The sequence below is a fragment of the Salmo salar genome, chromosome ssa14 (genome assembly GCF_905237065.1).
Source record: "Salmo salar chromosome ssa14, Ssal_v3.1, whole genome shotgun sequence".
Taxonomy (NCBI): domain Eukaryota; kingdom Metazoa; phylum Chordata; class Actinopteri; order Salmoniformes; family Salmonidae; genus Salmo; species Salmo salar.
Genome location: NC_059455.1, coordinates 49774107 through 49794276, shown reverse-complemented (window position 1 = coordinate 49794276; position 20170 = coordinate 49774107). Strand labels below are relative to the sequence as shown.

Here is a 20170-nt window from a genome sequence, read left to right as displayed (position 1 = left end):
ACAGTAAAGCACAGCTCCTATCTGATATCACTAGAGGGTGAATTTCTTCAGAGTATTACTTTAACTTCCCAAGAGGACATCTGAGACTTGGAGACTTTCTGTCCTCTTCAAGTATTGTTAGATGTTACGCACGCCTCTCAGAAGAGGGAACGCAACACCCTGCTACAACTCAACTCTCCGTGGTGTGAAAGAGGTATGGGACTGTAGGTGTGAGTAAGGATGACAAAAAGGCAGAGAATTTACCATTTACAGGGAATTTATTCCTTCGCACGGTAAGTTTGGGGAAAAGGGGCTGGACGGAACCAAAGCAAAGAAAGTAAATATCAAAGCCCCCTCTCCTACCTTACCTTCCTACCCACTACTTACCTAGCACCACCTGGTGCACTAACCAAAATACAGGGGATGGTCCACCCAGGTCTTAGTGTGCATAGACAATAAACTACTGCGGGTAATGTATGCCCGTGGGCCTCTTGCCTAAGTACTCCCTAGGTGCCTTCCCCTTCCCCCCTGGGAGCAAATGAAACAGAATAACACAAATAAACTCAATAATCAAAACACTGCGTCCTGTTGACACACAACAGACATAACCAATCAGCACCCTCAGCAACAACAAACACAGTACATACCAAATGTCTTCACACACACACACACACACACACACACACACACACACACACACACACACACACACACACACACACACACACACACACACACACACACACACACACACACACACACACACACACACACACACACACACACACACACACACACACACACACACACACCAACCAACCAACCAACCAACCATTAGCCTCCTCTCTCTGAGCAACAGAACACTGGCTTATATAGCTGGAGAAGGAGTTGTTAATGGGAGACAGCTGCGTCCTAACGAGGCGGCGGGGTCAGCTCTCCAATCAGTAATGGGGCCGACCAATCAGCTGCTTGGAGAATTTCAAGAAGCCATTTCCTGAAATACATACAAATACACAAACCGCAACACAGAAACTGGGGAACGTAACATTAGAAAAAAAGGGTAATTTCAACAACAAAAATGTTTTAATAATTTCAAAAACAACCAAATAAATTAAACAGTTTTATTCTCAAATCATAAAATCTCAAAGTTATAATATACATAGACATCCAAACAAATGCAAGTCATGTTTGTGGAAGAACTGTGCAAAGCTGACTGGTCTCCCTGGGAATAGTTATCATAGCTTTAAAAGGCGAAATTAGCTGTAAAAAGCAAGATGGAAGACAGAAGCGGATCAATCAGAACACGGAGAGAATGTTAGAGGTTCGGTTGCTGACCAGGCAACAAGGGAAAGATTCTGATTCCATGTCCAGTTTACCTCAACATTGGCCCACCCATTATTACATGGCCCACCCATTAATTACATGGCCCACCCATTATTACATGGCCCACCCATTATTACATGGCCCACCCATTATTACATGCAAATGACACCACTGTGGCATAAATAATCATTTAGAATAGGGATTGTTTCATGTCCTTTTTGACCGGTTTAGAAAAGGGTACAAACAAACTGAATTCAATGGTTAATTGACTGTATTCCCTTACATAGACCGTCATCGAAGTCAGTCGTTCCCATAAGATCTGATCTAGGATCTGTCCTCAAACCACTAATCCCATCCCCAAAACAGTGCACACAAAACAACTTAAGACTGATTCAGGATCAGCGCTTAGGGACTCTGAATTAATCTGCACCATCAGAAAGGGACTAGAAGGGGGACTCTCTGGGTATGTCTAACATAGCCTCCTCACCTCGTCTCAATCTTCCTAGAACGACGCTGAATAAGTGAGAGAAAGAAAATACCTCATCTGCCATGTTTCCTGTTGTATATTTTATAACCGGTGTTTTCTGTCAAAAGCCCATTCTCGACAACCACATTTATTTTTATGATGATGAGATACTTAAAAAAAAAATGTTGAGATAGTATTTTGTAGGACATGCTTCTTCCATCTGTCTCTCTGTGGAGGTGATTTCAGGAGGTGGCACCACAGGAGAGTTTTCCTAGGGGCCCAGAGATTTTTTCCTGATCTGGTAGACTAACCCAACCAGGTGAAACTCCAGACCCTAAGTCGTAGGGTATGACATAGTAATAGAATCAGCTGTAAAACGGTTGCATATGGGCTATGATGGGACCAGATTATTATTTATTTTTTCAAAAATCAGGTCATATGGTTTAAAACAAATATATTAAAAAAACAATACTAATCATCAACTGTGATTGGACAATAGAACGAACAGGGCTGACTGTATCCACGGTTACATCTGTAATTATAAAGTGACTCACACAGAATATCATCACTATTGTGTCTTCGTTGACTAATTTCAGTCAACCATTTTGGATTGATAAGGTCTGGGTCGACTAGCCACCCGAAGTCTGAATATAAAAATCAAAATTTTGATCACATTTTCTCTTAACACAAATAAAATAGGCCTATTTTAGGCTATAAATACATAGCTTTGGCTATAAAATACACAACATTACCTCTTCGTTTCCCCTGGCCAGAGGAGAACAGAGTGCATAGGTTTCTCTAGGTCACCTGTAGCTGGTATCAGTAGGCTACAGTTGATCAGACTGAAGCACGAGTTAACAAATCCTAAGGCAAATCAGTCTAAACAACAGTAATTTTCAATGCTTTTTTGTGTCAATATTTTTATGAAACCGAATTGAAAAAATTGTTGAGGCAAATGCCAACTCGTCACACATTTAGCCGGCGACCCTGCTGTGCTGATCTCTGCAACGTGGATAGATGGAAATAAATGTACACATACTTCTACAAATTAAGAAATATATCCTGTATGTTCTACTATTTTTTTTTTAAGAGTTGGTGGCAGGAATGGGCTTCCATAGTTTTCAGATCAGTGTAGATGATGGAGAGGAAATGAGGAGACGAGGAGAGGAGACGAGGCGTCGAGGAGAGGAAGCTACTGTAGAGTGTTGACATGCAGCCCCTCATGCGGCCGTTTCACAGCGCTGGCTGAACAGGACCTCTACGACCTTGGGGTCAGCCAGGGTTGAAAGGTCACCGAGATCCTTCTCGTTCCGGGCGATCTGCCTCAGGACCCGCCTCATGATCTTACCTGAGGATGAGATATTTTGATAAATAAAACAAAAATAATAAATGAAAATGTAAAGACAAAATGTGGTAAAAATCAGGAATGAGGTAACACTTACCAGATCGTGTTTTAGGAAGTCCAGGAGCGTTCTGGATGAAGTCTGGTGTGGCGATCGGACCAATCTTCTCTCTCACTAACAAGACATAAGACATGTTTTGTTGTTGTGTTAAATCAAGAACCAACAAAACACTCATTATGTACTATTGTTTACATCAAATCAAATTGTATTGGTCCATACACGTGTTGAGCAGATGTTATTGGTCCATACACGTGTTGAGCAGATGTTAATGCAGGTGTAGCAAAACGCTTGTGTTTCTAGCTCCGACAGTGCAGTAATATCTAACAAGTAATATCTAACAAATTACACAACATATACACACAACTATAAGTAAAGGAATCTAATTAAGACTATATAAATATATGGACGAGTGATGTCAGAGCAGCATAGATTAAGATACAGTGGAATAGAATGCAGTATAAACATATCTGATATGCAGTGCGATAATAGGCTTGTGTAGCCAAATGCTACAAGGGGTAACCTGTAATCTAGTGTTAGTTCTACAAGGGGTAACCTGTAATCTAGTGTTAGTTCTACAAGGGTAACCTGTAATCTAGTGTTAGTTCTACAAGGGGTAACCTGTAACCTAGTGTTCGTTCTCTAAGGGGTAACCTGTAATCTAGTGTTAGTTCTACAAGGGGTAATCTAGTGTTAGTTCTACAAAGGGTAACCTGTAACCTAGTGTTCGTTCTACAAGGGGTAACCTGTAACCTAGTGTTCGTTCTACAAGGGGTAACCTGTAATCTAGTGTTAGTTATACAAGGGGTAATCTAGTGTTAGTTCTACAAGGGGTAACCTGTAATCTAGTGTTAGTTCTACAAGGGGTAACCTGGTCAAACACCTTGTCTCTTGAGTTCGTCCACCAGAGTGCGGTTGAACTCTCTGCAGTCCTTCAGAGTAACGAAACAGTAGAGACACTCCCCCTTGACCGTGTGGGGTCTGCTGACCACTGCAGCCTCGGCCACCGCTCCATGGTCTGTTAGAGATGACTCTACCTCCGCTGTGCTCAACAGGTGACCTGGAGGGAGACAACGTTATCAACACTATCGGTTCCCACTTACATCATCGTCATCAGGTGGCCTATAGGGAAGACAACACTATGGGTTATCATCATCCATCTATCTATCTACTGTACCTATCTACCTACTGTATCCATCTACTGTATCTATCCATCTACTGTATCTATCCATCTACTGTATCTATCCATCTACTGTATCTATCCATCTATCTACTGTATCTATCCATCTATCTACTGTATTTATCCATCTACTGTATTTATCTATCTATCTACTGTATCCATCTATCTACTGTATCTATCTACAGTATCTATCTACAGTATCTATCTATCTACAGTATTTATCTATCTACTGTATCTATCTATCCATCTACTGTATCTATCCATCTAAAATACTGTATCTACTGTACCTATCATATCTATCTATCTACTGTATCTATCTATCTACTGTATCCATCTATCTACTGTATCCATCTATCCATATCTATCCATCTACTGTATCCATCTAAAATACTGTATCTACTGTACCTATCTACTGTACCTATCATATCTATCTATCTACAGTATCTATCTATCTACAGTATCTATCTATCTACTGTATCTATCTACAGTATCTATCTATCTAATGCATCCATCTATGTAATGCATCCATCTATCTATCTACTGTATCCATCTAATTTACTGTATCTATCTATCTATAGCCTGTTTTTACAGCAACATTTATCACAGAGTGCTTCACAGTAACCTGGCTTTGACCCGCAAAATTAAGCCAGCAGCAGCAGCAGCAGTGGCCAAACTGTAGGAAAACAAATGACCTGAAACGTTAATCATGTCATCTATCCTGCCTGCGATCCAGTAGTATCCATCTTTATCCCTCCTGCAGCCTGGGAAAGAAAGAATTCATTAATTCACTTTATTAAACCTTTTAAAAGAAAACAACAGTGCCATATGTTTAACGTCGATGTCACCGTTACAATGTGATTGTGATCGTCAATGATTATGATGAATCTGATCTAATAAAACACAAATCTAAATCAATCAGAGAATGCAAGGTGCTGTTTCAAAAGTCTTACCATCCCCGGTCACATAGAATCCTGGGAATTTCTTGAAGTATGTGTTCTCAAAACGCTCCTGGTTTCCGTACACGGTACGCATGATACCAGGCCAGGGCCGACGGAACACCTGCAACGACATTACAGACCATGGCTCTTAGTTTAGAAATATTACGGTAATAATCCTACCGGTACATAATGAAACACCTGCAACAACATTACAGACCATGACTCTTAGTTTAGAAATATTACGGTAATAATCCTACCGGTACATAATGAAACACCTGCAACAACATTACAGACCATGACTCTTAGTTTAGAAATATTATGGTAATAATCCTACAGGTACATAATGAAACACCAGCAACAACATTACAGACCATGGCTCTTAGTTTAGATACATTACGGTAATAACCTTATATGAAACCCATATTATAAGGATAGTGAGAGAGAATAAAAAAAACATGTATAACACTGTACTCGAAGTGATTGTACCATAGAATGTGTTGTGTACTGACCAGATAGCCCTCTGCCTCTCCCTCCACTTCCTCTCCATTATAGTGTTATAATACTGACCAGATAGCCCTCTGCCTCTCTATTATAGTGTTATAATACTGACCAGATAGCCCTCTGCCTCTCTATTATAGTGTTATAATACTGACCAGATAGCCCTCTGCCTCTCTATTATAGTGTTATTATACTGACCAGATAGCCCTCTGCCTCTCTATTATAGTGTTATTATACTGACCAGATAGCCCTCTGCCTCTCTATTATAGTGTTATTATACTGACCAGATAGCCCTCTGCCTCTCTATTATAGTGTTATAATACTGACCAGATAGCCCTCTGCCTCTCTATTATAGTGTTATAATACTGACCAGATAGCCCTCTGCCTCTCCATTATAGTGTTATAATGCTGACCAGATAGCCCTCTGCCTCTCTACTTATAGTGTTATAATACTGACCAGATAGCCCTCTGCCTCTCCATTATAGTGTTATAATACTGACCAGATAGCCCTCTGCCTCTCCATTATAGTGTTATAATACTGACCAGATAGCCCTCTGCCTCTCATTATAGTGTTATAATACTGACCAGATAGCCCTCTGCCTCTCCATTATAGTGTTATAATACTGACCAGATAGCCCTCTGCCTCTCTATTATAGTGTTATAATACTGACCAGATAGCCCTCTGCCTCTCCATTATAGTGTTATAATACTGACCAGATAGCCCTCTGCCTCTCCATTATAGTGTTATAATACTGACCAGATAGCCCTCTGCCTCTCTATTATAGTGTTATAATACTGACCAGATAGCCCTCTGCCTCTCTATTATAGTGTTATAATACTGACCAGATAGCCCTCTGCCTCTCCATTATAGTGTTATAATACTGACCAGATAGCCCTCTGCCTCTCTATTATAGTGTTATAATACTGACCAGATAGCCCTCTGCCTCTCTATTATAGTGTTATAATACTGACCAGATAGCCCTCTGCCTCTCTATTATAGTGTTATAATACTGACCAGATAGCCCTCTGCCTCTCCCTCCAGTTCCTCTCCATGCTCGTTCAGTATGGTGGGCTCCACGCCAAAGAAAGGAAACGTCTGGAACATCAGACAGATTCAAATCTATAGGATTCAAGGTTGATTAGATGCTATAATCCAGGGGTAGGCGACCCTGGTCCTGGGGCAACACTGACACACTTTTTTTTTTCTTTATTTTTTTTAATTAACCGACCTGGTAAACCAGGTGTGTTCAATTTAGACGATCACTGATCAATTAGCTCAGGTGGTCAGAACCTGCAGCGCTCCAGGAAGTCGGTTGCCTTACCCCTGCTATAAACTCTTCAATAACAAGACAGATTCTACTGGGGCAGAACTCCTCATTCCAGATTACCATCTGAGAACACTGGGGTTAGACGTCTGTAACTACAGTATACCTCAGACAAGGAGTAAGGATCCTATCACAGGTAATATGGGAAATATTTCACTTGCACGCTTCTGTGCTAGTATATACACTGAGTGGACAAAACATTAAGAACACCTGCTCTTTCCATGACATAGACTGACCAGGTGAATCCAGTTGAAAGATATGATCCCTTATTGATGTCACTTGTTAACTTCTTTGGGATAGGGGGCAGTATTTTCACGGCCGGATAAAAAAATGTACCCGACTTAATCTGGTTACTACTCCTGCCCAGAAACTAGAATATGCATATAATTAGTAGATTTGGATAGAAAACACTCTAAAGTTTCTAAAACTGTTTGAATGGTGTCTGTGAGTATAACAGAACTCATATGGCAGGCCAAAACCTGAGAAGATTCCATGTAGGAAGTGCCCTGTCTGACAATTTGTTGTCCTTCTGTTATATCTCTATCGAAATTACAACATCTGTGCTGTAACGTGACACTTTCTAAGGCTTTCATTGGCTCTCTAAAGCCGCCAGAAAGTGGAATGGGGTGTCTGCTGTCTCTGGGCAAAGTATAGGAGCAGAGTTTGTAAGTGGTCAGCCTGGGGACAGTGAGACTGGAGATGCGCGTTCACGAGACTACTCCATTTTTTTCTTTCAGCGTTTGAATGAATACAACGTTGCCCGGTTGGAATATTATCGCTATTTTACGAGACAAATAGCATAAAAATTGATTTTAAACACCGTTTGACATGCTTCTAAGTATGGTAATGGAATATTTTGAAATTCTTTGTCACGAAATGCGCTCGCGCGTTACCCTTCGGATAGTGACCTGAACGCACGAACAAAACGGAGGTATTTGGATATAACTATGGATCATTTGGAACCAAAACAACATTTGTTGTTGAAGTAGAAGTCCTGGGAGTGCATTCTGACGAAGAACAGCAAAGGTAATCCAATTGTTCTAATAGTAATTCTGAGTTTAGGTGACCCTGAAGTTGGCGGATGTCAAAATAGCTAGCCGTGATGGCCGAGCTATGTACTCAGAATATTGCAAAATGTGCTTTCGCCGAAAAGCTATTTTAAAATCGGACATAGCGATTGCATAAAGGAGTTCTGTATCTATAATTCTTTAAATAATTGTTATGTATTTTGTCAACGTTTATCATGAGTAATTTAGTAAATTCACCGGAAGTTTTCGGTGGGTATGCTAGTTCTGAACATCACATGCTAATGTAAAAAGCTGTTTTTTGATATAAATATGAACTTGATTGAACAAAACATGCATGTATTGTATAACATAATGTCCTAGGAGTGTCATCTGATGAAGATCAAAGGTTAGTGCTGCATTTAGCTGTGGTTTGGGTTTATGTGACATATATGCTTGCTTGGAAAATGGCTGTGTGATTATTTGTCTATGTACTCTCCTAACATAATCTAATGTTTTGCTTTCGCTGTAAAGCCTTTTTGAAATCGGACAATGTGGTTAGATTATCGAGAGTCTTATCTTTAAAATGGTGTAAAATAGTTGATTGTTTGAGAAAATTGAATTTTGGTATTTTAGTTGGTTTTGTATTTTGTGCCGTGCGATGCCATTGGCTGTTGGCTAGGGGTTCCGCAGGCGGAACGTCTGTCCTCAACTTCAAAATCAGTGTAGATGAAGGGGAAGAGACGGGTTAAAGAAGGATTTTTAAGCCTTGATATAATTGAGACATGGATTGTGTATGTGTGCCATTCAGAGGGTGAATGGGCAAGACTAAATATTTAAGTGCCTTTTAACGGAGTATGGTAGTAGGTGCCAGGCGCACCGGTTTGTGTCAAGAACTGCAACGTTACTGGGTTTTTCACACTCAAGTTTCCCGTGTGTATCAAGAATGATCCACCACCTAAAGGACATCCAGCCAACTTGACACAACAATGAGAAGCATCGGAATCAACATGGGCCGGCATCCCTGTGGAACGCCTTCAACACCTTGTAGAGTCCACACCCCGACAAATCGAGGCTGTTCTGAGGGCAAAGGGGGGGGGGGGGGTCAATAAAAAAAATGTACACTGTGTATATATGATGGTAACTTACAGCTGATCCAGGTTTCAGAGGTGTAGCGGCAGGTAAAGGAGTTAAAACATGGCCACCCTATGCAAGAACACAAGTCATTAAACACACACACAATGAACAGCAATATAAACGCGACATGCTGAAATAAAAGATCACAGAAATGTTTCATATGTATAAAAAAAAAGAAGCTTTTTTCTCACTCAAATATTTTGCACAAATGTATTTACATCCCTGTTAGTGAGCATTTTTCCTTTGCCAAGATAATCCATCCTCCTGACAGGTGTGGCATATCTAGAATCTGATTAAACAGAATGATCATTTCACAGTTGCACCTTGTGCTGGGGACAATAAAAGGCCACTCTAAAATGTGCAGTTTTGTCTCACAACACAGATGTCCCAAGTTTTGAGGGAGCGTGCAATTGGCATGCTGACTACAGGAATGTCCACCAGAGCTGTTGCCAGAGAATGTAATGTTAATTTCTCTACCATAAGCCTCCTCCAACATCATTTTAGAGAATTTGGGAGGCCGTCTATCCGGGCTCACAACCGCAGACCACGTGTATATGGCATCGTGTGGGCGAGCGGTTTGCCAATTGTGAACAACGTGCCCTATGGTGGCATTGGGATTATGGTATGGAGAGTAATAAGCTACAGACAACGAACACAATTGCATTTTATCGATGGCAATTTGAATGCACAGAGATACCGTGACGAGGTCCATTGTCGTGCCATTCATCCGCCGCCATCACCTCATGTTTCAGCATGATAATGCACGGCCCCATTTCACAAGGAACTGTACACAATTCCTAGAAGCTGAAAATGACCCACTTCTTCCATGGCCAGACATGTCACCCATTGAGCATGTTTGGGATGCTCTGGATCGACGTGTATGACAGCGTGTTCCAGTTCCCGCCAATATCCACCAAGTTCGCACAGCCATTGAAGAGGAGTGGGACAACATTCCACAGGCCACAATCAACAGCCTGATCAACTCTATGCGAAAGGAGATGTGTCACGCTGCATGAGAGAAATGGTGGTCACCAGATACTGACTGGTTTTCTGATCCACGACCCCACTTTGTTTTTAAGATACCTTATATCTGTGACCAGATACATTTCTGTATTCCCAGTCATTTCAAATCCATAGATTATGAACTCTAGCTCAGTAAAATCTTCATTTTTTTTTGTTGCTCAGTATATTTTTCAAAATGTATTAAAATCTTTATTTGAACTGTATTTTCTAACTTATTTTCAGTCAAATAGATGTAATAGAAAACAATTAAAGAATTAAAAGGACGATTTCAAAAACAGACATTATGGAATGGTACCGGTTGGGTTCATTGTTCACTCAGCGTCTCTCACCGTCTCCGTCTGCCAGAAGGTGTCCACCACAGGGCATCTCTTCTGACCAATCACCTCGTGGTACCAATGCCACGCCTCCGGGTTGATGGGCTCACCTACAGTACCCAGAATCCTCAGCGATGACAGGTCGTACCTGCAGGAAGTGACAGGTTTAGGGTGAATAAGTGATGAAAATGCTGAGTCTGTTAAACCAGAGTGTTGGTTCTCTTTTTGTCCAACAGATGGCGCTAGTGGACAGAATGACACTGCGTTATTATTATTACTTCCCCTACTGTATTTATTTATTTATTTATTTTGCTCCTTTGCACCCCATTATTTCTACTTTGCACTTTCTTCCACTGCAAATCTACCATTCCAGTGTTTTACTTGCTATATTGTATTTACTTCGCCACCATGGCCTATTTATTGCCTTTACCTCCCTTATCGCACCTCATTTGCTCACATTGTATACAGACTTATTTTTCTACTGTATTATTGACTGTATGTTTTGTTTTACTCCATGTGTAACTCTGTGTTGTTGTATGTTGTCAAACTGCTTTTGCTTTATCTTGGCCAGGTCGCAATTGTAAATGAGATCTTGTTCTCAACTAGCTTACCTGGTTAAATAAAGGTGAAATAAAAATAAATAAAAATTATAGCTGAAGTGCTATAGCTCAGATCAGCAAAGATGAAAGGCCGGCGTTCAATCTGATCGACAGTAGATCCAGCGGTAATAGTTTGCTTGACATTTAAAAGGTAATTTCCTACTGAGCTGACACATGCAACGTTTATCGTGTATGAGGTCTCTGCGAATGCCGGGAACACCACCTTTCAAAGATGCATAGCAACAGCAACAACAAAAAAAGGACAGATTGAATCTTACACTGAGAAACACACAGCGTGTGTGTGTGTGTGTGTGTGTGTGTGTGTGTGTGTGTGTGTGTGTGTGTGTGTGTGTGTGTGTGTGTGTGTGTGTGTGTGTGTGTGTGTGTCTTACTTCTGTACTGGATCTAATCCGTACTTCATCAGAAGGCGTATGGCTGTGGGAGCTGTGTAGAACTTGGTCACTCTGTACTTCTCAATCACCTCCCAGAAACGCCCCACGTGAGGGTGGACTGGAATACCCTCAAACTGGAGAACACACACACACACACACACACACACACACCCCGTTGGTTCAGTCAGGCAATACAAAGAAAGTGCTAGTATTACAACGTATGAAACTGTAACTCGTGGTAATCAACCATCAGGCCAAGAGTATTCCCACACACCACCCCAACGTGTTGTTAACCATCAGGCCAGGAGTATTCCCACACACCAACCCAACATGTTAACCATCAGACCAGGAGTATTCCCACACACCAACCCAACGTATCAACCATCAGACCAGGAGTATTTCCACACACCAACCCAACGTGTTAACCATCAGGCCAGGAGTATTCCCACACACCAACCCAACGTGTTAACCATCAGACCAGGAGTATTCCCACACACCAACCCAACGTATCAACCATCAGACCAAGAATTTGCTCTTAACCGACTTGCCTAGTTAAATAAAGGTTAAATTCAAAAAATAAAAATGTGTTGTTTGTTCTACTGACCAGTATGCTGGTAGCCCCATTGGCCAGGGGTCCATAGGTGATGTAGGAGTGTCCGGTGATCCATCCTATATCAGCGGTACACCAGTACACATCGTCTGGCTGGTGGTCAAACACATACTTAAAGGTCAGAGAGGTGTAGAGCAGGTAGCCTGCTACCGTGTGGAGAACACCCTGCAGAAGAGGAAGACACGGGGTCACACACACACACACGTATATATACACACATAATATATATATGTGTGTGTGTGTGTGTGTGTGTGTGTATACACATATATATATATACACTGCTCAAAAAAATAAAGGGAACACTTAAACAACACAATGTAACTCCAAGTCAATCACACTTCTGTGAAATCAAACTGTCCACTTAGGAAGCAACACTGATTGACAATAAATTTCACATGCTGTTATGCAAATGATATAGACAACAGGTGGAAATTATAGGCAATAAGCAAGACACCCCCAATAAAGGAGTGGTTCTGCAGGTGGTGACCATAGACCACTTCTCAGTTCCTATGCTTCCTGGCTGATCTTTTGGTCACTTTTGAATGCTGGCGGTGCTTTCACTCTAGTGGTAGCATGTTACGGAGTCTACAACCCACACAAGTGGCTCAGGTAGTGCAGCTCATCCAGGATGGCACATCAATGCGAGCTGTGGCAAGAAGGTTTGCTGTGTCTGTCAGCGTAGTGTCCAGAGCATGGAGGCGCTACCAGGAGACAGGCCAGTACATCAGGAGACGTGGAGGAGGCCGTAGGAGGGCAACAACCCAGCAGCAGGACCGCTACCTCCGCCTTTGTGCAAGGAGGAGCAGGAGGAGCACTGCCAGAGCCCTGCAAAATGACCTCCAGCAGGCCACAAATGTGCATGTGTCTGCTCAAACGGTCAAAAACAGACTCCATGAGGGTGGTATGAGGGCCCGACGTCCACAGGTGGGGGTTGTGCTTACAGCCCAACACCGTGCAGGACGTTTGGCATTTGCCAGAGAACACCAAGATTGGCAAATTCGCCACTGGCGCGCTGTGCTCTTCACAGATGAAAGCAGGTTCACACTGAGCACGTGACAGACGTGACAGAGTCTGGAGACGCCATAGAGAACGTTCTGCTGCCTGCAACATCCTCCAGCATGACCGGTTTGGTGGTGGGTCAGTCATGGTGTGGGGTGGCATTTCTTTGGGGGGCCGCACAGCCCTCCATGTGCTCGCCAGAGGTAGCCTGACTGCCATTAGGTACCGAGATGAGATCCTCAGACCCCTTGTGAGACCATATGCTGGTGCGGTTGGCCCTGGGTTCCTCCTAATGCAAGACAATGCTAGACCTCATGTGGCTGGAGTGTGTCAGCAGTTCCTGCAAGAGGAAGGCATTGATGCTATGGACTGGCCCACCCGTTCCCCAGACCTGAATCCAATTGAGCACATCTGGGACATCATGTCTCGCTCCATCCACCAACGCTACGTTGCACCACAGACTGCCCAGGAGTTGGCGGATGCTTTAGTCCAGGTCTGGGAGGAGATCCCTCAGGAGACCATCCGCCACCTCATCAGGAGCATGCCCAGGCGTTGTAGGGAGGTCATACAGGCACGTGGAGGCCACACACACTACTGAGCCTCATTTTGACTTGTTTTAAGGACATTACATCAAAGTTGGATCAGCCTGTAGTGTGGTTTTCCACTTTAATTTTGAGTGTGACTCCAAATCCAGACCTCCATGGGTTGATAAATTGGATTTCCATTGATTATTTTTGTGTGATTTTGTTGTCAGCACATTCAACAATGTAAAGAAAAAAGTATTTAATAAGATTATTTCTTTCATTCAGATCTAGGATGTGTTGTTTAAGTGTTCCCTTTATTTTTTTGAGCAGTGTATATATATATATATATATATATATTGTGTGTGTGTAAGTGTGTGAGAGTACCGTACCTTAGGTTTTCCAGTAGATCCGCTGGTATACAGTATAAAGAGAGGATCCTCTGCATCCAGCCACTCAGGTTCACACTGCTCTGAGACCTGTCCCATCACCTCGTCCCAACACACATCACACGCAGCATCCCACGGGGTCTGGACAACAGGAAATACAACAGGACTCAGGTTCACACTGCTCTGAGACCTGTCCCATCACCTCCTCCCAACACACGCAGCATCCCACGGGGTCTGGACAACAGGAAATACAACAGGACTCAGGTTCACACAGCTCTGAGACCTGTCCCATCACCTCCTCCCAACATACATCACACGCAGCATCCTACGGGGTCTGGACAACAGGAAATACAACAGGACTCAGGTTCACACTGCTCTGAGACCTGTCCCATTACCTCCTCCCATCACACATCACACGCAGCATCCCACGGGGTCTGGACAACAGGAAATACAACAGGACTCAGGTTCACACTGCTCTGAGACCTGTCCCATCACCTCCTCCCAACATACATCACACGCAGCATCCTACGGGGTCTGGACAACAGGAAATACAACAGGACTCAGGTTCACACTGCTCTGAGACCTGTCCCATTACCTCCTCCCAACACACATCACACGCAGCATCCCACGGGGTCTGGACAACAGGAAATACAACAGGACTCAGGTTCACACTGCTCTGAGACCTGTCCCATCACCTCCTCCCATCACACATCACACGCAGCATCCCACAAGGTCTGGACAACAGGAAATACAACAGAAACACCACTTACTCAGAATACAGTAGAAGTACACTAGGAAATACAGCAGAAACACCACTTACTCAGAATACAGTAGAAGTACACTAGGAAATACAGCAGAAACACCACTTAGTCAGAATACAGTAGAAGTACACCAGGAAATACAGCAGAATCACCACTTACTCAGAATACAGTAGAAGTACACCAGGAAATACAGCAGAAACACCACTTACTCAGAATACAGTAGAACTACACCAGGAAATACAGCAGGACCCTGACAGTCAGAATACAGTAAAAGTACACCAGAAAATACAGCAGGACCCTGACAGTCAGAATACAGTAGAAGTACACCAGGAAATACAGCAGGACCCACAGTAAATAAAAAGTACACCAGAAAATACAGCAGGACCCTGACAGTCAGAATACAGTAGAAGTACACCAGGAAATACAGCAGGACCCCGACAGTCAGAATACAGTAAAAGTACACCAGGAAATACAGCGGGAACATGACAGTCAGATTACAGTAGAAGTACACCAGGAAATACAGGTGGAGGAGAACAGCACATCAACAAACACAACTCAGGTTAAAACTCAAGAAAAAAATAGATTGAACTATTGTTCAAATCGCCAAAAAAAAATATATATATATATTTTAGGCACTGGGCAGTGATAGTTTAATGTCCGTATTCTGGTCAAAATCTGGGCCTACCTGCAATTTGTTGGAAATGTCTCCATTTTGTGTCCTCAGTGCATGATGTTTTACTACTAAACATTTTGTAACAGTGGCGGATGCTCTGTGGAGTAAAGAAGAGGAGAGCTGTCAGCATGATGTATTATCTGTCTGTAAGGGCAGTCAATGTAGCACCGCTGAATATTCCCTAAACACTGTGTGGACAAAACATTAGGAACACCTTCCTAACATTTGAGTTGGATCCCCTTTTGCCCTCAGAACAGCCTCCATTCATCAGGACATGGACTCTACAAAGTGTTGAAAGCGTTCCACAGGGATGCTGGCCCACGTTGACTCCAATGCTTTCCACAGTTGTTTCAAGTTGGCTGGATGTCCTTTGGGTGGTGGACCATTCTGGATACACACGGACGGGAAAGAGATCATATCTTTCACCTGGATTCTCCTGGTAAGTCTATGTTATGGAAAGAGCAGGTGTTCTTAATGTTTTGTCCACTCAGTGTATGTTTCTACATAGCAGAACAGCCTCCATATGGTGTTTATATTCTGTCATATGTCTTCTGGCTGAGATAGACATACAAGTGCCGTTTCACACACACACAATCGCTACGGCGACAGATCGAGATTGCTAGGGGCAACAGACAGATGGGGCTTCCCTGTAGAATCAAAACCCTTGTTGTTGCCCCACCAACCCCACAGCTTGCAGAACAGACAGCACTCTCCATCAACAGGACCTGGCTCTGTGTGTGTGTGTGTGTGTGTGTGTGTGTGTGTGTGTGAGCCACTGCTCCTATCTCAGGGGTTAAGGTAAACAGTGTCTGTCATGAAGAGAGACACGTATATAATATAGATCTAAACACCAGCAGAAAATAGAGGACGTGTCGGTTCATCGTTACTAGTGTCTAAGGTGAACAGTATCAGAGACAGACAGACAGACAGACAGACAGACAGACAGAGACAGACAGACAGACAGACAGGATGCATTAGGTATAAGCAGAACCAGGATAGAGGTGTAAATAGAACCTACTTCTCCCTGCATTTCTCCAGAGCCTCGTCTGCTATCTGTTTCAGGTTGATCAACTTCTCCCCTCTGTACACGCCATCTTGAGAGAGAGAAAATGCAAGTTGATAAGATAGAGTGTTCATCTGAACTGTTGGGGGACCCAAGCCCATATAGGAGGTAATTGCTTTAACATGTTCTTATTTCACCTTTATCTAACTAGGCAAGTCAGTTAAGAACAAATTCTTATTTACAATGACGGCCTACACCGGCCAAACCCGGACGACGCTGGGGCAAATTGTACGCCGCCCGACGGGCCTCCCAATCACGGCCGGTTGTGATAAAGCCTGGAATCGAACCAGGGTGTCTGTAGTGACACCTCTTGCACTGAGATGAAGTGCCTTAGACCGCTGCGTCACTCGGGAGCCCACTTAAGATGTCAACTCCAGGATGATTGGTCCAACTAGGGAACGTTGTCTAGCAAGGGGGCTAAAGTCCACATGCAAGGTAACATCTTATTGGTCATCAACCACGTCCCACATGCAAGGTAACATCTTATTGGTCATCAGCCACGTCCCACATGCAAGGTAACATCTTATTGGACATCAGCAGGGCTCTAAAGTGTGACCATTTTTGTCACATATGCTCCTAGATATTTTGTTGTGTGACCTGACATTTTTTTTATTTTGGGAGTGTGACCAGGAAGAAAACATCCCCCAGATAATAATAGTTGTAATGATGGGCTTCACTGGGCAGTTGTTTCAGAGTGCCCTGGAGGGAAAAAAGCAAGCGCAGATTCATTCAGTGTAAAGAATATTAAAGAATGCATCAGTGATTTGTATTTCTTGCAAATTTCTGACGACGTAACGGCATGGGAACGCCCGTGTCCGCCACTTTGTTTAGCCAGTTAGCGAAACAGTCATTTATTTTTGTATAATTTTTTTTTACCCCCTTTTTTCTCCCCAATTTCACGGTATCCAATTGGTAGTTACAGTCTTGTCTCATCGCTGCAACTACCATACGGACTCGGGAGAGGCAAAGGTCGAGAGCCGTGCGTCCTCCGAAACACAAACCAAACAAGCCGCACTGAAACAGTGATTTCTAATGAATGGCTTTCCCATAAAACTTTCCAAATTATCTGGCATAATGATATAATGATATCAAATAACATGCGCCGAATACAACCGGTCTCTTACCATGAAATGCTTACTTACAAGCCCTTAAAACCTGTTAGGGCTAGGGGGCAGTATTGACACGGCTGGATAAAAAACATACCCGATTTAATCTGGTTACCACTCCTACCCAGTAACTAGAATATGCATATACTTATTACATATGGATAGAAAACACCCTAAATTTTCTAAAACTGTTTGAATGGTGTCTGTGAGTATAACAGAACTCAAATGGCAGGTCAAAACCTGAGAGATTCCTTTACAGGAAGTGGCCTGTCTGACCATTTCTTGAACTTCTTTTCCATCTCTATCATTTACTAAGGATCTCTGCTCTAACGTGACACTTCCCACGTCGTCCATAGGCGCTCAGAGCCCGGGAAAAAACAGAATGTCGTCATTCCAGCCCCAGGCTGAAACACATTATCGCCTTTCTCAAGTGGCCGATCAAGGGACACTGGGCTTAGGCGCGTGACCCGACCGCCCCCGCCTTTGGGATTTTTTTCCTCTGTTTGCCGAAAAGGAGATTCCCTGTCGGAATATTATCGCTTTTCTACGAGAAAAATGTCGTAAAAATAGATTTTAAACAGCGGTTGACATGCTTCGAAGTACGGTAATGGAATATTTAGAATTTTATTGTCACGAATTGCGCCATGCGCGCGACACTTCTTTACTATTTCGGATAGTGTCTGGAACGCATCGAACAAAACGCCGCTATTCGGATATAACGATGGATTATTTTGGACCAAACCAACATTTGTTATTGAAGTAGCAGTCCTGGGTGTGCATTCTGACGAAGACAACAAAAGGTAATCAAACTTTTATAATAGTAAATATGATTATGGTGAGTGCTAAACTTGCCGGGTGTCTAAATAGCGAGCCTGTGATGCCTGGGCTATGTACTTAGAATATTGCAAAATGTGCTTTCACCAAAAGCTATTTTAAAATCGGACATATCGAGTGCATAGAGGAGGTCTGTATCTATAATTCTTTAAATAATTGTTATGCTTTTTGTGAACGTTTATCGTGAGTAATTTAGTAAAATGTTAGCGAATTCCCGGAAGTTTGCGGGGGTATGCTAGTTCTGAACGTCACATGCTAATGTAAAAAGCTGGTTTTTGATATAAATATGAACTTGATTGAACAAAACATGCATGTATTGTATAACATAATGTCCTAGGGTTGTCATCTGATGAAGATCATCAAAGGTGAGTGCTGCATTTAGCTGTCTTCTGGGTTTTGGTGACATTATATGCTGGCTTGAAAAATGGGTGTCTGATTATTTCTGGCTTGGTACTCTGCTGACATAATCTAATGTTTTGCTTTCGTTGTAAAGCCTTTTTGAAATCGGACAGTGTGGTTAGATTAACGAGAGTCTTGTCTTTAAATAGCTGTAAAATAGTCATATGTTTGAGAAATTGAAGTAATAGGATTTTTAACGTTTTGAAAATCGCGCCACAGGCTGCCAGTGGCTGTTACGTAGGTGGGACGCAAGCGTCCCACCTAGCCCATAGAGGTTAACTAACAACGCAGTTAAAAAAAAAAAGAGTTAAGAAAATATTTATTAAATAAGTTAAAGTAAAAAAATAAAATAAAAAGTTACAAAATAACAAGGCTAAATATAGGGGGTACCGGTACCAAGTCAATGTGTGGGGGGTACAAGTTAAATATGATATCATGATGATTTGTATCAAATTGGGTGGTATTTTGTTTTGCAAACTCTACTATTGTGCATGCAGAACAGAAACACTGCCAGCCAAACACCAGTCTTTCGAGGCGTGCAAATGAAATGAAAGTGCAACTATACCCTCCAAAATATATATTTTATTTTCTTCCCCAGACCTCAAAAGTGGTTTCCTGATGTAGTTTGAGCATATTTGTGGACTTAAAACATTCAATTTGTTTGTTTTTCTAAAAGAAAAGTTTGATTGAGAGTGAAAACCTGAGGGAAAAAAATTGAGGAAATCCGAAACCTGCAAATAAATGTATTGGCAGGTACGAATTCTGAGTGGCTAGTAGATATTTTTTATTTATCTGCTACAGTGGCGGGTGAATCAAAAAGTTAGTTTTTAGGTACTGTTCATAAACCATATTCTGCCGGTCGTTCCAAATCCACTCACAGGCATTTGTTTACACCTTGTTAAGTCATGTTACCTCACTAGCTAGCTAGCGAACAACCTGGTTACTCTACCAGTACACCTTGTTAAGTCATGTTACCTCCTTAGCTAGCTAGCAAACAACCTGGTTACTTTACCAGTACACCTTGTTAAGTCATGTTACCTCACTAGCTAGCTAGCAAACAACCTGGTTACTTTACCAGTACATCTTGTTATGTTACCTCATTAACTAGCTAGCAAACAACCTGGTTACTTTACCAGTACATCTTGTTAAGTCATGTTACCTCACTAGCTAGCTAGCAAACAACCTGGTTACTTTACCAGTACATCTTGTTATGTTACCTCATTAACTAGCTAACAAC

The 20170-nt window shown here is 42.4% G+C and overlaps 1 protein-coding gene across 5 annotated transcripts in view; it reads right to left on the bottom strand.

The window, feature by feature from the left end:
* Window positions 1-1086: 1086 nt before the first annotated feature.
* The window catches only part of LOC106595379 (acetyl-coenzyme A synthetase, cytoplasmic), a 35118-nt gene continuing 16034 nt past the window's right edge, over window positions 1087-20170 (bottom strand). For all 5 annotated transcript variants that reach the window (XM_045694515.1, XM_045694513.1, XM_045694514.1 and 2 more), the window contains 13 exons: window positions 16550-16625; window positions 15544-15628; window positions 14101-14238; window positions 12183-12353; window positions 11579-11712; window positions 10603-10735; window positions 9263-9319; window positions 6800-6880; window positions 5299-5407; window positions 5041-5109; window positions 4052-4228; window positions 3211-3285; window positions 1087-3116 (listed from right to left, as the gene is read on the bottom strand). In XM_045694515.1, coding sequence (XP_045550471.1) covers window positions 2989-3116; window positions 3211-3285; window positions 4052-4228; window positions 5041-5109; window positions 5299-5407; window positions 6800-6880; window positions 9263-9319; window positions 10603-10735; window positions 11579-11712; window positions 12183-12353; window positions 14101-14238; window positions 15544-15628; window positions 16550-16625 — 1433 coding nt within the window. In that variant the 3' untranslated portion in view covers window positions 1087-2988. The remainder of the gene's footprint in view (window positions 3117-3210; window positions 3286-4051; window positions 4229-5040; window positions 5110-5298; window positions 5408-6799; window positions 6881-9262; window positions 9320-10602; window positions 10736-11578; window positions 11713-12182; window positions 12354-14100; window positions 14239-15543; window positions 15629-16549; window positions 16626-20170) is intronic.